This window comes from Neofelis nebulosa, chromosome 2 (genome assembly GCF_028018385.1).
Source record: "Neofelis nebulosa isolate mNeoNeb1 chromosome 2, mNeoNeb1.pri, whole genome shotgun sequence".
Lineage (NCBI taxonomy): Eukaryota > Metazoa > Chordata > Mammalia > Carnivora > Felidae > Neofelis > Neofelis nebulosa.
Genome location: NC_080783.1, coordinates 29,199,459 through 29,215,177, shown reverse-complemented (window position 1 = coordinate 29,215,177; position 15,719 = coordinate 29,199,459). Strand labels below are relative to the sequence as shown.

General features: G+C 44.2%; 1 protein-coding gene across 2 annotated transcripts in view; it reads right to left on the bottom strand.

The window, feature by feature from the left end:
• The window catches only part of KLF7 (KLF transcription factor 7), an 87,339-nt gene that overhangs the window by 30,460 nt on the left and 41,160 nt on the right, over positions 1–15,719 (bottom strand). The window contains exon 2 of one of the 2 annotated variants that reach the window (XM_058707469.1): positions 13,395–14,028. In XM_058707469.1, coding sequence (XP_058563452.1) covers positions 13,395–14,028 — 634 coding nt within the window. The remainder of the gene's footprint in view (positions 1–13,394; positions 14,029–15,719) is intronic. The other variant, XM_058707477.1, reaches the window with a different exon arrangement.

Genomic DNA, 15,719 nt, shown 5'->3' with positions numbered 1-15,719 from the left:
ATAAAGTATGTGTCTGTTAGATATTGCCACTTAAATCTTTTTACCTTCGATGGCACCTTTCTCCCTGAGAACTCAAACTGCTTCATAGTACTTTCCACGCGGTGTTGGTGCAAACTGGAATCGTGAGCGACGGGAAAGGCGCTGCAGTGGCACATAGAAATGCAATACGGTTTTCCTAGCAGAGGTTTCTATTTTCTGACTCAGACACCTCTTTCTGCACCAACAGTCGAACTTCTTTTTTAAAAAAATTTTTTTTAAACGTTTATTTATTTTTGAGACAGAGAGAGACAGAGCATGAACGGGGGAGGGGCAGAGAGAGAGGGAGACACAGAATTGGAAGCAGGCTCCAGGCTCCGAGCCATCAGCCCAGAGCCCGACGCGGGGCTCAAACTCACGGACCGCGAGATCGTAACCTGAGCTGAAGTCGGACGCTTAACCGACTGAGCCACCCAGGAGCCCCTCAAACTTCTTCTTAATAACAAGGAAACAATTGTTATTATCCAGTGAGGCTGCCGGATGCCAGAGGACAGGTAGAATATGATCGTCAGTGCCCAGTCGGTGAGGCCCCCTTGGCTAAAAGCCTCCCTCCCACACACCAGCCTGGCAGCTCATGTGATTCATATCCCTGCCTCAGCAAAACCTCAAATTATTACAGGTCAGGAGCCGTCAGCAAGAGGGGAGGGGATGTCACTTGCGAAGAGTCCCAATCACAAACGTTAAATCTAGAAAGCTGAGCGTCTCGCGGAGGTGGAGAGAGTTCTCTCATGTTATAAGGAAGGGCGGGGGGGGGGGGGGAACCAGCACATCTAAGTCCTGACAGAAATAATAAATCATACAATATTTATACTTAGTCAATTTTTTAAAGATCATAAAAGGGAACCAAGACCTGGGGCGTAGTCTTAAGAGGATGAGGAAATACTTTGCAAGTGGTGAAGAGTAACACAAAGAGAAGAAAAGGATAGCTGAGGTTGCACTGGGCCAGGGTTTCTCAACCTTGGCACCGCGGACCTTCAGGGGGCGATGATTCTTTGTTGCGGGCCGTCCTACACACTACAGGATGCTTAGCAGCATCCCTGACCTCCCTTTACCAGATGCCAGGAGCAACACCCCCCCTTCCAAGATGGACAACCAAAAATGTCTCCAGACATGGTCAAACGTCCCCCGAGGGGCAAAATCAGTCCAAGTTGAGAATCACCGCATTAGTCAACTAATGACCTCACATTTGGGAGAACGGCTGGGCTAAAAGGTTTGCTCTCATGTATAATGGCCTCTTTAGCCATTGAGAGCAGGCCCCAGAACCACCCCCCCCCCCCGCCCCCGCCCGCCTTCAACAGTCACGACTTTCCCGTTCCTGCTGGAACCTCATTAGCCTCACCAGTTCTTGAAGGGTCAGGGAAGGCCCGCTGGAGTGGATCAGCACCTGTGGTGAGCAGGCGGCCATGTGACGTTGTGAGCACAGAGCGTGCAGCTGAAGGGCTGAGGACTGCCTCCAGCTCTTCTCCAGCACGGGGCTGCTATCTGCCCCCTAAAAGGGGCACTTTTTTTCTGATTCCCACACAGGCAGAATATGGGTTAGCAGCAGCCCTGCTCGGCAGCCCGGCCCCATCAGATTCCTCTTCGCTAGGTTTGTCAACTGATTTACCTCATATAAGGAGCAGTAGTATGGCATGCACATGAGAATGAGCAAAGCAGGTGACTGAGGAGAATGGAAAGGTTGAAGCAGTGAGGTTGAGGACTACCTCCTTTCCTCAACCCCCAAAGCGTGTCTGCATGCCCCTGACTGCTTTCATCCAAAGAATAAAGATTGCCCACCCACAAGAGCATGAAGATAGGAAGCTCAGAATTGGGAACTGGTGTTCACTCAGGGCTGAGGCTACCCGTGACTATGCCAGTTTTCGAAACCCCCTGTGTCACAGATCTTACCAGAGCCTGAGTGTAGACATGTAACCGCACCCAATGGACGGGTGAAGGAACGGTGGAAAAGACAGACACCAGGCCATCTTTGGACGGTTCACTCCAGATCCTGCTTCGGTTGACTAGGGACGATCCGTCATACACATGGAAAGTTGTTATTCTGACAATCTCCCTCAACAAAGACTAAACACTCAAGCAGTCAAAACCGCTCCCTCCCAAAGTCAGAATATAAAACCTGTCGAGCGATGAAGGAATGTTCCGACATCTGACGACTCCCCATAACCAAACGGCCAAGTCCTTCCATGGGGAAATACTCCTGAGTGATTAACAACCGGTCCTTTGAACAGAAAGGGCAGGAATAATATTTTGCCCACTCTGTAGTTATCCTCTGATGATAAGGTTTTCTTTTGTAGTTTGAATGCTACTAATGGTTAGCGGGTTTAAGGCCTATGGAACATTATAATATTCTCTCCGTCATCCTAGACTAGTTTGAGGTCTCCCACCTATTTTAAGGATACTTGAAGCAGAAAAGATTCCACAGAGACTGATCTGGTCTTATAAGTGGCTTGTTGCTTTGAACAGAACTTCTCCTTTTTCACTTTCGAGAGGGAGTGGTACATCTCATTAGCATGGAGAACCAGTGTCCGCTATTCACGTCGAATAAGAGTTGCCTTTGCTAACTATTTCTGAGCACGGTCACACAACGGTGGGCCGAGTCTTCTCACTAAAACAGCTCCTTTCTAGAGCAATGAAGCTGCCTCTTCAAGGGGCCTCAATGTGCATACACCTTCTCAACCATTTACAGTGGAACCCCCTTGAAACATCACTTCACTTCTGAAGAACCTTCGTCCCCATACTTCCAAGGAGGATTTCGATAATGAGGAAATGGAAACCTCTACTTCAATAGGAGATGCAACTATTTGGAACGCGATTAGACTTTTTTGTACATCACAAAACCAATTTTAGGTTTCTCTCGCACCCCATTTGTTCATTTGCTATAAGGAACGAAAATAAGGTGTGCGAAACATGCATTCCTTCTGTGGAAAGCAATGTCCCACCAAAAAGCATTTGAGACCTTCGCTATGCTTATCAGAGGAATGAAATCCATAATGTAAAGTCATGTGTCTAGAAGTCTCCTTTTACTCCATAATGAATAAAACAGTTGGGAAAATCCGATGATTGCCTTTAGTCCATTTTATTTCTTACTTTATACTCTGTAGGATACCAAGAAGAACGGCTACAAAAGACTCTGGTCCATTTAAGAGATAAAGAGCCACTACCTTTAAGATGTTAAAGATCCTGCTTTGTTATTAAGTTAGTGATTTTAACGTTCGTGCAAATGCTCTTAGTGCCCATATCAAGTATAAATGTGTAATAATTTGCCAGTTCTTTCTAAAGAAGACCAAATCCACCATTTAAGTAGTCGTCGTCAAATGTCTTATTTCTTTCAAGTTCTAATCAAAAGGTATGCAGAGAAAAGAAAGACTCCAAGATTCAATCTATTTTCACAGCTAAAGGATCTAGTTGAGAAAGCAGGATGAGGGGACGCAGGTGCCAGACATTGTGTAGAATTTGCACTTATGCTCCATTAATTGCCAGCATATCTTCCTTTTCCTTTTTCCTCCCCTCCCCCCCCCCCTTAAATCCCTTTGGAGAACAGCAGAGCAGCAGGCCCAGACTGGTACCCAGCAGCAACACCAGGAGCAGAAGTAGCCAATTAGCCTCCAGAATACAAAGAGGGGGGGAAAAAAATGATGCAGTTACCTAGCAACCAGAAAGAGCAGAAACAGCTGTGTAGCAGGCCCAGGCTGGTACCCAGGCAGAAACAGGATAGCCAATTAGCACACTGTATTTAATGCTGATGTGGTTTCCTAGTAACAGGCTGTACAAGTCTGTCTGTTGCGTTTTCTCCCTCCCTTCCTCACATTTTCCTCAATCATGCACAGTATTACTATTTGCCCTAATTACTGTTTCTCCACTGCTTCGGGCGGCCATTATTTTGTCCCCAGAGAAATTGGAAGAACTCAGGAAAAAATCTTCTGTAATGACAGTATTTAGTTTCAAATTTAGATTAGCTGTAAGCCTTGAGACACCAAACAACAACAACAACAAAGAATTAAAAAAAAAAAAAAGCCAGCAAATCGCCTTCTGCCTAAATTTGTAAGTAGCCTATGGTACCTTTTCTATATGCTAATATTTACATGTGGGTGAAGCAAAAAATATTTAATAATGCATAATGTCATTTTGCCATACGCTACCCTTCCGAATAGGCTGAACCCTCCGTGTACTTGAATTTATTCATATTGATTTTCTGACACTCTCTCCTGAACACCAGGAACATAAGATGTCTTATTACCTATATCAGAGAAGGGAGATGTATCTTTTGTTTTCTTTTTAAAATACGAATACTAGTTTCAACAAGCTCGTGACCAATGGAGAATTCAGTATGAACAATCGTTATTTCCTTTCTACAAGAGAACTCGAGTGTGGGTAAAGAGTGTGCATACCCCACGGCAAGGAGATGCAGACACCGTAAGTTCCTAATCCCTGTAATGAATTCCAGTAAGGTGACATTAACCACGTGAACACGCAAAATGAAGACCGAAAACGTTTAAAAATGACTGCTACACAGCTATCCTCTGCTACTCCTACTGCATCGTGCTGCCCTCGGATACTAGAATATGTACCAGTCAAGCTTCTTCTTGGGTTCTATTCATCGGGGCATAGATTATATAATTTTACATTTTTTAGGGCATCCATTAGATGCCTAGAACCTTCCTCACTTAACAGTGCCTTCGCTTTTGGAACAATTTATAGTCCTTTTTACAAAATTTCCCTGATATGAAAATAGCAAGGGCTCCAAAGGAAGACATTATATACCATAACACACTGAACTGGGCGATAATAATCTACCATGAAGGGAAAGTTTTTTCTCAACCGAAGATGGTTTCTGGCTTCCTTCCCTAAAACAAAAGGATTGATTGCTTTTATCAACTTTAGCTTAACCTAGTGAAACAGTTGAGACTGTTCTGTCCCAACAAAGTTGGGATTTTGAACAATTGTATTGTTTGCCTGAAAACAGTATGTGTAATACTGTTTTACTTTACTGAACTCCCTAAGTTAAATGTCAACTATGGTAATGAATAGAGAAAGGATACATTCTAAAGGCAGAAACAACAAAAGAAGCCTAACTCTATGTTTTATGATACTGGATGAGTGGTTTGCAATATAAAATGGGTTTTAAATTATAAATGCATTTTATTTTGCAAACAAAATAAAAGGGGTCTAACCTGAATGCAGGTAACTTTTGAAGGGAAGAAGGCAAAAGACTCAGGGTCTAAAAAAAAGGGGCAGGGGCAGTCTGCCAACTAGGCCTAGTTCAGGGGGTCCAATCCCAGGTGAGTCCTTAACTCTCCACCTCAATAAGCACAGATGGTGAAGGAGAAAGAAGGTGAACAGAAATATGGGACAAACCATGAAAAGCTTATTCTCACTGCAGACACTCTTAAATAATTTAAGTGGGTTGACCTCCATTATATAAGCTAGTCAGATTCCAACACTGGCTACCAAACATAGAGACACTGCAGGAATGAGGAATAACTCTTGTCATTGGTTGGCCAAATAACTAGCACATTAAAAAGTCACTAACTTTTGATTACCTTGAACAATCTTGCTTCTACTAACATTTAGCACGATAACTGTCATGTCAATAGGACTTTTAAAAATGGTTGAAAAGAAGTTACTCTTAGAAAATGTAGAACATCCAGGAGCAGAAGACGGAAGGTGGAAAATGCTGTCCCAGCTTCCAAAACGCCCCCATCTTGTCTCCCTGCTTGCTGGAAGATTCCTGAAATTCCACTAACTGCCTCCCGTAATCGAAGATTAGAAAAATAATAACAAGAAGAAATGTCATTCTGACGTAAAGAAGGGTAATAAAGGAAGGCTTCAAAGGCAGGAAGTGACTCAGTGCAAGAAAGCATCAGGTGTAAGGCTCTTAGGTGGGGCCTGAAGAAGGAACTGAGATTTTAGGAAACAGGTTTGCCCACGGCCATCCAGTTCACCTCCGTTAGGGTGGAGACAGACAGAAATCACCTGGTTGGAAAGAGCCAGACTCTCACCATTAATACCTGAGTCAGCTGGAAGAGCTCTCAGCCCCACTGCACATATGCCCAGCATAGGCTGGGTCCCCAGAGAGTTCCATTTGCTTACCGGAACTAACTTCCTTACACGAGAAGTTTGTTTTCTCTTGATCCATTTTCAAGGCTTCCACCATAATTTCTACTAAATTCAAGCCAGGTATCTTTCAAAGAAAGACAGTCATTTTACAAATACATTTTCATCTATCCTTACATTCTAACTTTTTAAAAAGAGATATTCCAAAGTTTAAAAAAAAAGTTTTGTTTTGCTTTTTTTATTACACACTACCTTCTTCAACTCCTTTTTTTTTTTGTCTGATTCAAACAGAATCACTCCATTTTTGTTTTAACTTCAGAAGACATAAGACATTAAGTATTGTCTACCCCCAGCTAATTCTTATGCTATCACTTAGCCTGTACTCTTTACAAAGCTTCATTTAATCTCCGCAAACCTCCCAATGTAGTGTGTATAGGACAACCACACTCCTCACAGTCATTAACATTCTTATTATAATACAAACAGCTCTGTACATTATCTATTTATTAAACAGAACAGTTACTTTTTTTTTGAAGTTCACATCTGGTCTTCCCAGTGTCATTCCTTCATTTGCACAGACTTCTCATGACCTTCTTTTTCTCTACTCTATCAAACAGAGCTGGCCTAACCTTTAAGTCTGCGAATTTATAAAATTCTATTACTTCAACTGCCTTTTCTGAAATGAGATTCCTCTTTTCTCTTCCCTCATTCCTACCTCCCCCCCCCAATCCATGCCATCTTCTCTTTTGAGATCAGGTTCCAAATATAGTGACTTTGTAAAACCACATTTCAGGCTTTTGCATCAAAAAGCAAAGTCCTCAGGGCTGGGGGAAGGAACAAGAGTCTAGTATAATGGGTGTTCAAGAAATATCGTTTATGATGAAACACTTATTAATTTCATACTTTTTTCTTTTCCTTCCATTCTTGTTTTAACATGCTTATTTACTTTGCGACTACCAATTATCCATTAAAAGGACATCTGGAATAGGCATCCCGTGAAGCCTACATTTATTACCATATGAAAATAATAAAATAAACGTGCTTGCTGTGTATATGCCGAGGTTTATGCCATTTCAGCCAGTATATGTTTACCTAAATTTATCTTCATAAATGTTAACAGCCAGCATATTGCTAAATTACCATGTGGTGAAGCTCTAAGAATTTCTTGAATCATAAAATTCTCCCATCAATTGTTTTCCATCATCTCATTCACACCCGTTCTTTTCAAACACTTTCTCCTAAGCTCTTGAATATGCTAAATCCAAACTATCACACCCTCCTATTAAACTCTCTCCACCTTGTGAACTGAACAGTTAACCCTTATTCCAGTTTCCATCCCATAATAGGGGTTTAATGAGTTTCTGCCTCAACACATGGATAAACTTCATTAGCAGCCATGTGTCTCAGCATATTAAAGGCCCTTTAATGTCTTAAAATTGCCCTATTTCAGTTGCTATTGTATAAATTCAAAGAATTCTTATCTATGGGGCTGAGGAGGTTGAAAGTGGTCGATGGGCCCCCTACAGTTCCAGACTGAGGTATTTAATTTTATCCTGCTGATACGCCTGACCTTGCATTAGGCCTTCTATTTATACAAATGGGTGTATTATCACATTGGCATCATTTGAAACGATGAACAGCATTCATAAACACCCTGTTCAAAAAGAGAAAAGCGACTTTTTCTGAATCATGCTCGCTACTTCTGACCTCTGGTAGGCATCCCTACTCTCATGCCATGCTATGTCTCCCTTTGCACTCTTTCTTGGAAGGGCTGCACTGCTTACTCAGTGGCACAGAGCCCGACATCTCTGGGCACTTACTACCCCATTTGAGGAATGACTGATAGAACAAACAAAGTGACTAAGAGGATGATCCATTAAATAGCACGTAAGCCCAAGGGACAGGAGGCCTGGGTCAAGTTTTAATTCTGCCAATGACAGGTCATAGAACCCGGGCTGGGGCATTTTTACACTGTTGGTGCTCAGTTTCCCCCAACACGTGATAATGCTTGCCTGATTTCATAGGGCTAGAGTATTAACATTTGTCATTTTAATGAGTGCATTGGGACTGTTAGAAGAAGTCTCTCTTTAATCCTACGGTAAAAAAAAAAATGGTTTAATAGTAATGACCATAATAATAGTAACTATAACAGTAACAATAATGGGCCTAGAAACGGAAGACCATTCTTTTGTAATTTCCTTGTTCTGGTACTTAGTCACTTGATGAGGCAATATGTTTAAGGACCCTCCCAACTTTATTCTATTTAGAAGACACTGAAAGTAGTTTTCATTGTCAATTTGTATTTAAACTATGTCTCTCATTTCCTCTTAATAATGAGTTATTAAGAAAAAAATATCTACTTGATTTCTTTTCCTCTTGTTAGTTAGCATAGAAGTTAAGAGCTCAGATTTGAGCAATACTGTTTGGTTTGAATCCTGGCCCAACCACCTAGGAGCTGTGTGACATTGGGCAAGTTACCTGACCTCTCTGGGCCTCATTCCCTCTATATTATAAGAATAGCACCTATGTCATTAGATTAATGCGAGGACTAAAAGGATTAAGTTTGTAAAATACTTAGAACAATGCCTAGGATGTAACACCCGCTTTATCTTTGTTGAATAAACAAAATAAATCACATTTCAAACTTTGAAGAACTTTCATTATATAAATTAAACACTTTTATTCGCCTGTTAAACACAATGCTCTTCTTTTCGTTTATAATATTTTTAGCTACCTTTTCATTTGAAAACAAACTATTTCCCCAGATCCAAGGTAAGCTTAGAAATGGTGCCACCCCGTGACTCAGTGAGACCTGTCCCAAAGCAGACATAAACAGTTAAGTAAATTGCACACTTGTGTTATCTTCCCACCTAAAAAGAACCCCTTTACGTTCTTTGGCACAAAATCCAGAATGTCCTTATCAACACCCGTTGATTAGTCTAAAGCAACCCTCTGTCCATAGAAAGAATCCTCCAAGTAGAACATGTGAGAACATGGCCTTCTTTTTTACCCTCCTCTGTGACCAGCAATCAAAGATTTCATTCCTGGCCTTTGTCCTGACTTTGTCAACATGACTCACTCTGCATAGTGTACGTGAATCTCCATATTAGAAAATTTTATTTGAATTTCCATATTAGGCAAGTCTGATCAATTAACACAAAGTGCCATTTCAATCCCAGGCTTTTTTTTCTTCTTCTTCTTCTTCTCAGAAGTGACCAAGAAGAAACGTGGAAAACAATTCTTTCCCTTTTTGCATAGAAACTACTAACATTTTAACAAACTGACTTGTGCGGAACATGCGCATAATAAAGTGATTTTTTCCACTGGAAGTGAAGATTTCCTTTGCATCAAAACATAAGGACAATTTAGCTGACTCCAAGAAAATGAATAAAACTATGATCATGATAATTGGATTATTGAGCAAGAAAAGTCCGTTACACAAAGACCAGAAGACAGAGTGGGAGAGAAAGGTCTGTAATGGTTGGCTGCTAAAGGACATTTTTACGCACATGCCAGCACTAAGTGCTCTTCGCGATGAATAAACCATATGTCCATTTTTATATGCTTCCTTTCACTAAGATCCTGAGACTTCACAATATTCCCTTTGTCCCAGTCCCTGCCTTGTCTTCCCCCTCCCTCGGTTCCCCCATCCCTAACTTCACCTCCTTGGGCAAACAATATTTGTGCCCTAGCTACCAACTTGAACATCTGCTACCTTAAAAAAAAAAAAAAAAATCACCTCATTGCCTAACATGCTCCAGGGCAAAAAGTTTGAAGGATTCAGCATCCTCAAAAGAACAGCCACAGAAGGGGGGCTGGAGGAGGGGAGGGGGGCGGGGAGGCATATCTTTTCCAGCTCAGTAAATTCTATCTATATAAAGATTAAATGAATAGCATTTTAAAAATTCTTCAGCGCAAGCAAATCCATGTTACCAACAATGTATTGTCTTTCTTAGGCATACAGGGAGACCCACACATTTTATTTTATTTCATTTTTCCAACTGTGTCTCCTTTTCAACATATTACCGTATAGAAGAGATACAGCGTATACAGAACTCTAGAGAAAAGGAGGCCAATGGTTTCCCTCTTTTTACCAATTGTTTTCTCATCTTCTTTTTTTTTTTTTTCTGTCCCCAAACACTTACCCATCTGAAAGATAAAGAAATGTTTCCACTGGATTAAAGTGAGCCCTGTGTTAAAAGAGCTTGCCCGAATCCAACCAGAGCCCATTTCTTTTAAACTCCATTTCAACACTGGGTCGGCAGTTCTGCCCTTTCACTCGCTTATATCGGCGACTCCTCCAACCAGAATTCCCATCGCCATATACCTTTGCCCTCAAGCTTGCACTAGTCCATTGCTTTTATATGTTTGCACTTAATTTGATTCCATCCTTCATGCTTTTTTCATTATTCTTAGTTCATCCACACCACATAAATTATCACCTTTGTGTTCAGTTCCCCATGTGCCCCATTCACACCAATTCCAAATAAATACTTCTGATTCTCATCCATTTGATCCAAATTAATTCACACTCTCTCTCCCCTTCCTCCACCTCCACCTCCCCTCCTATTTCTCTTGCGGCACCTACTTTTCCTTCCATGCTTATCTAGGAGGGAGGTTTTACAGGCAAAAGGCTTCCGGAGGATGCAAGGTGATTGCTTTCTGCAAGGTCTTAGGAAAGCCGAGCTCTACGGTGCTTCCACCTTCAATGAGCCGCCGGCTGCACATCCAGATGCACTTCCCTCAACTGGTGTCCGCGAGCATCGTCACCCCCTGCACAGAGTGACGAAAAAGCCTTCTTGCTTTTCGATGGTATTTAACTTTGGCAGCGGCCTTATTTCCAGTATACATAGAGCTGTTTTTTTCACACGACCATCACTAATCAATAGCAACAGCAATCCTACTAACTACAACCAACTCCACTACCACCTTTCATGAGCTCTCACGGCCTGCCAAGTCTTTTACATACGTTTGTTCATCGAACCTTCAAAACAATCCAGAATGTAGACACAATTATCCCTGTACTTTACAAGCGGCTACACTGAGACTTAGGGAAGACAAAGCACTTAACCAGGTCACAGATCTAAGAAGCAGTGGAGCCAGAATTCAGACCGAAGTGCACCAAACCACAAAGCCCCGCTCTTAACCACTCTGCAGTACTGCCTTTCAGTAATGCATGGTGCCTCCTTGGATAAATCCCCCGCGGAGAGGAGTCTTTCCACTAAAGTCCACCCTACGGCAAGTGGTTGCAGGTGCTGGGGAACATAATTGAGCTCCACCTTGGTAATCGTTCCGAGTAGACGATGCCCAAAAAACAAAGCACCGAATAAGGGATCACTCCTAAGAGGTCTCCTTCTGACACGTCCGTTGGGCAATGGGGATAGGAAAAAGGAGGAAATGCTCTGGACTCCCCCTTGGAAAAAAGAATCCTGCCTCCCCAGAGCCTTCCGGCCTCCATACTAGGCAGGATGTAGCCCGTCTCAAAGTCAATAATTCAACAATGTGTCCATACTCATGAATTCCAAGCCCCCAACGAAGCTCAGCATTCTTGCCTCATCCTGCTTTCTCGGGTTTCCTGGGGAGAACAGGAAGTGAGTCACCAATGAAAGCCCGGGAGCACTGCAATGTCTTGCCATTACTTTCCTCATTGACTCGAGAAGAAAGAAATATAAATAATGATGACCTTCAGGACACTCTCAGGGAGGGAAAGAAAGCTGACTCTCGCAGGGGATGTTAGCCTTGGTGTCTGTGGAGTGGACAACTCAGACCCAAACCCTCACGGGGAACCCTAAGTGGGCCTGAGCTGTGGGGTTCAAGAGTCACGTTAGGAGACCGTCCCATGAACCGAGCAGGAGCTACATAGGCAGCTAAGTGCAGAACTGGAGGAGTACGTGCCTCAGTCCTGTATAGCAAGGAAGCAATGTATTCTCATGCTCCCATGGGAATGGTTTTGAGGTTCAAAATGGTGATTTCTTCTGGACATGTATGCTGCATCTTACTTCAGGGAAGTACTGCTGTCCTGCACAAAGGCATTTCACGCCCCCCCACCCCAGCGCACCGGAGCCTCAAGGGGCCTTAGGCCAGTCTGTGTGACAGACGTGGCAAACGGGGCCCGGTGAGGTAAAGGGACACTCTCAAGGTCACAGAGCTAGTTAGTGGCAGGGTTAGAACCAGAACTAGCTAGTTCGTTTTTCTGATTTTCCAGCCAATGAACTTTTCACTGCACACGTCCTTGGTGGCACAGACCAAAACCCGCCGCAGAGCACCAGGAAGACGAGCTACAAGACCAAAAAGAACTCCCGCCAGCCACTTCTCCTGGCTCAAATCCAATCACGCATTTCTCTCTGGCTACACTCTCACTCTGCTGCTTCTGCTTCTGGAGCTCTTCCCTACTCAGTTGCAATGTACAAGCAGTATGCACAACCATACAGGCGATACAGCCGGGACTCTTTTAAAAGCCACCAATGACAGTAATTGCTCCTAGGATGCTAACGCCAAGAAGAAACACCATCCCTAAGCTTGCGTCTCAAAGCACACGACGAAGACCAGGTTTCAAGGAAAATGCCAATCTCACTCTTTTCTCTATAAACCCCACTCTTCCAAAATTATCCCATTGCTCCAAAGATCACTACGATTCCTGGGAATCACGCAGATAGTCCTGAGAAAAATATACAGTCCCCGCCGGTCCCCGCCCTCCCCTACCACACACATAGCGATGTAATCACTTTAGCAACTTCTCGGTAACAAGCTCATTAAAAAGCAATTCTGCCATCTCCCCATAAAGCACGCGCCAGAGAACAATGCAAAAGAGGAGATGCCAATTAATTATAGAATGATCACATCTAATGAACTCTGAAACCCTCCTGCTGTTGGTGACTTTGACGAAAAATCAGGGACGCCCCGACTACCTTGCGTAACTGTGAATTCTTTCAAATGGGCCTCCTCAGATTCCACGGTTGATCAAGGCTGCAGAACTACACTCCTGAAACACCGAGGAGTGTCGGGAGGTGACAAGTGCCCGGACGGCCGGAGCCCCCCCATGGGGGCATCCTTGGAACCGCCTGGTTCCATGCCGGGGTTGGCACCGCCCGGGGAAGTACCGCACGGCCAGCCCGGGGCCTGCACCCGGGGCCTCTGCGGGGGCTCAAGGTCACGCGTGCGTCCCTTGGCTGCCCCGCCCCCGACCCTCGGGCCTGGCTCCCACCCCCCGAGGCAGCACGAAGCCGCTCCTCGGAGCCCCGACGCCCTTCCCACCGCGAGGCTAGAGGAGGAGGAAGAAGAAACCACGTGCGGCCAACTTGTACCACTACCTGTGTGAGTCCTCTGGTGGGCCTTTAGGTGGGAGCTTTTTGTATAAACTTTCCGGCACCCGTTAAACTGACAGCGGTGAACCCTCTTCTTGTTTTCGGGGCACGCCTCGGCCCCCACCCCTCCTTGCTCGCTGTCGCTCTGTCCGCTCTTAACTGTCCCCGCTGCCGCCACGGCCGCCGCCGCCGTCGCCACCCCTCCCACCTTTACTGAGCCGAGCGCAGCCTTCTTGGCCACCAGTTTCAACGTCACCGTGCCATCCACGGCTGAGAGAGTCTGTGAGGTTTTGACCAGATGGCGGCTGAGCTCAGGGGACGAGGGGGGCGTTAATGAGGTCACTGCGTTGAGCTGGGCCTGGTTGACGGCCGTGTAGCTGTCGAGAGAAGAGCTGGTTGGCTGGAGGCTGAGGCAGGTCTCAGAGAGCAACTTGTCCCGAGAGAGCAGAATGTCCACGGCCGAGCTCTTCTCGCAGATGGTGGCTTCCACGGGGAGCAGCAGTGGGTCCAAGCGCCGGAAGCTCTCCTCAATGCACGGGGGAGGAGAAGCATGGAGGAAACAGTCCAAGTCCTCACCGAAGGTCTCCGAGATCCTCCTGGGCTCCGTCTGTAGGTAGCGTTCCAATTCAAGGCATGTCTGCAGGGGGGAAGGCGGGAGGGAGAGAAACAGCCATCAGAGGCAAAGAACACCATGAGGCCACATGTTGACAGGCAGAGCAGGGAGACACAGAGAATGGTTTCGCGGCCGGAGTCTGAAATTCTCTTGGTGGAAGGTCTGACCTTGTTATTTACTCCCTGAAGGCTTCTGAAGGGTTCCTAAGGGCCACATCATGTGAGTTTAATGAAGGGGAGCTAGAGGCCCAGAAGGGCTGTCTCGCCCCATCGGGATCCCAGAGAATATTCGGGGTTAAAGTCATCTCCTGCCCTATAACCCAAGTCGGCAGGTGAGATGCTCCAAGCAGCCCCAGGAGTTCCCGCGTAAGCAAGAGGCAAATAGAATCAAAGTTTTTCATACCAAAACAAGACTTCCCGTACTCCACGTTCATTTTTCAAATAGACGGGGGCAAGTCACAAAAATAAGTCAATTTTCCAACCTGCCCCGAAGAACAAACCATACCCACCCAAACTAAGAGGTGACCTCGGCCATGATGAGCCAACAGCAAGCTCTGCCTCGGATTCCCTAGCTGGCAGGAACAGACACTGTTCTCAAGAATGCCTCTCACAGAATCTTTGATGTATAAGACAAAACTCCCATTGTCTACAGCAAGTTATTCAAAATCCGATTGCTACCTATTTTGTGGCAAGAAGCATGAGTCCCATTACAATGGTTTAGTATCTCTGACTATGTGATAAGAATAGGTTCAAACACAGCTATTTGACTTGCTAAAAGATAGGACCCAATAGATTTCACCGTAAAGCTTTCACCTGGTAAAGAAATAGAGCAAACTGAAGAGTTCAGAGTTGCAACAAATCTTCACCCATGGTGCTCCTCAGACTTTGTAAGGTGGTGGAAATGCTGTTGTGGCAACGGTGTGGATATTTAAGTTTGTACTAGAAAGCTCTCCTCACTTACAAATCCCACTTTTCCAGAATCTTGTGTAAAACGATGGCACTAACTTGCACCGTCAGCTCAATTTGCTCTGGTTTCTGGGCTCCGACAAAGAAACACTGATGACCGATTTAAAATGAGACTAGCTCCTAATTTACTGCCTCCGTAGAGCATCTTCGATTTCAACCGATGTTCAGAATCTAGGCTTTTATTCTGTTAAGAATAGATTTTAATGATATGCCTCATTGTGCTGTATATGTTAAGGATTTTATTTTGGCGACATTTCAAAAGGTTGTTTTTGTTTTGGTCTTTGTTTTTCTCTTATCCCATTCATTCTCCCATATATTTGTAATAGAGATGCACTATCAGTGGGGTTTACCTTTCCCCGGTTATAGAATTCATAGAACCATGGAGTTTCAGAGCTCTTTATTCTCTGCCAGCCTGCCCTTCAAGTCTTCCAGTCCCCATCTGTATCCTCATGACATCTCATGCCCGACTTCTCCTCCTTGCTTGTCTCACTCCACTCCTCCTCTCTGAATAACCCAAGCTCTACCTGTGAATTTTTCTTTCCTATTTGCCAAAGTATCTACTACCACCGTATAAACTTTAAACTTCAAAATCGTTAAATCACTACTTATGGTCTCTCACTGGTTATACATTTATTTGTCTTGTGTCTTCTGTTTATTTTTTGTTAGTATTTTTTATTGCGGTATAATCGACCTATAACATTGTATCATTTTCAGGTGTATAACATAATGATTCAATACTTGTATACACTG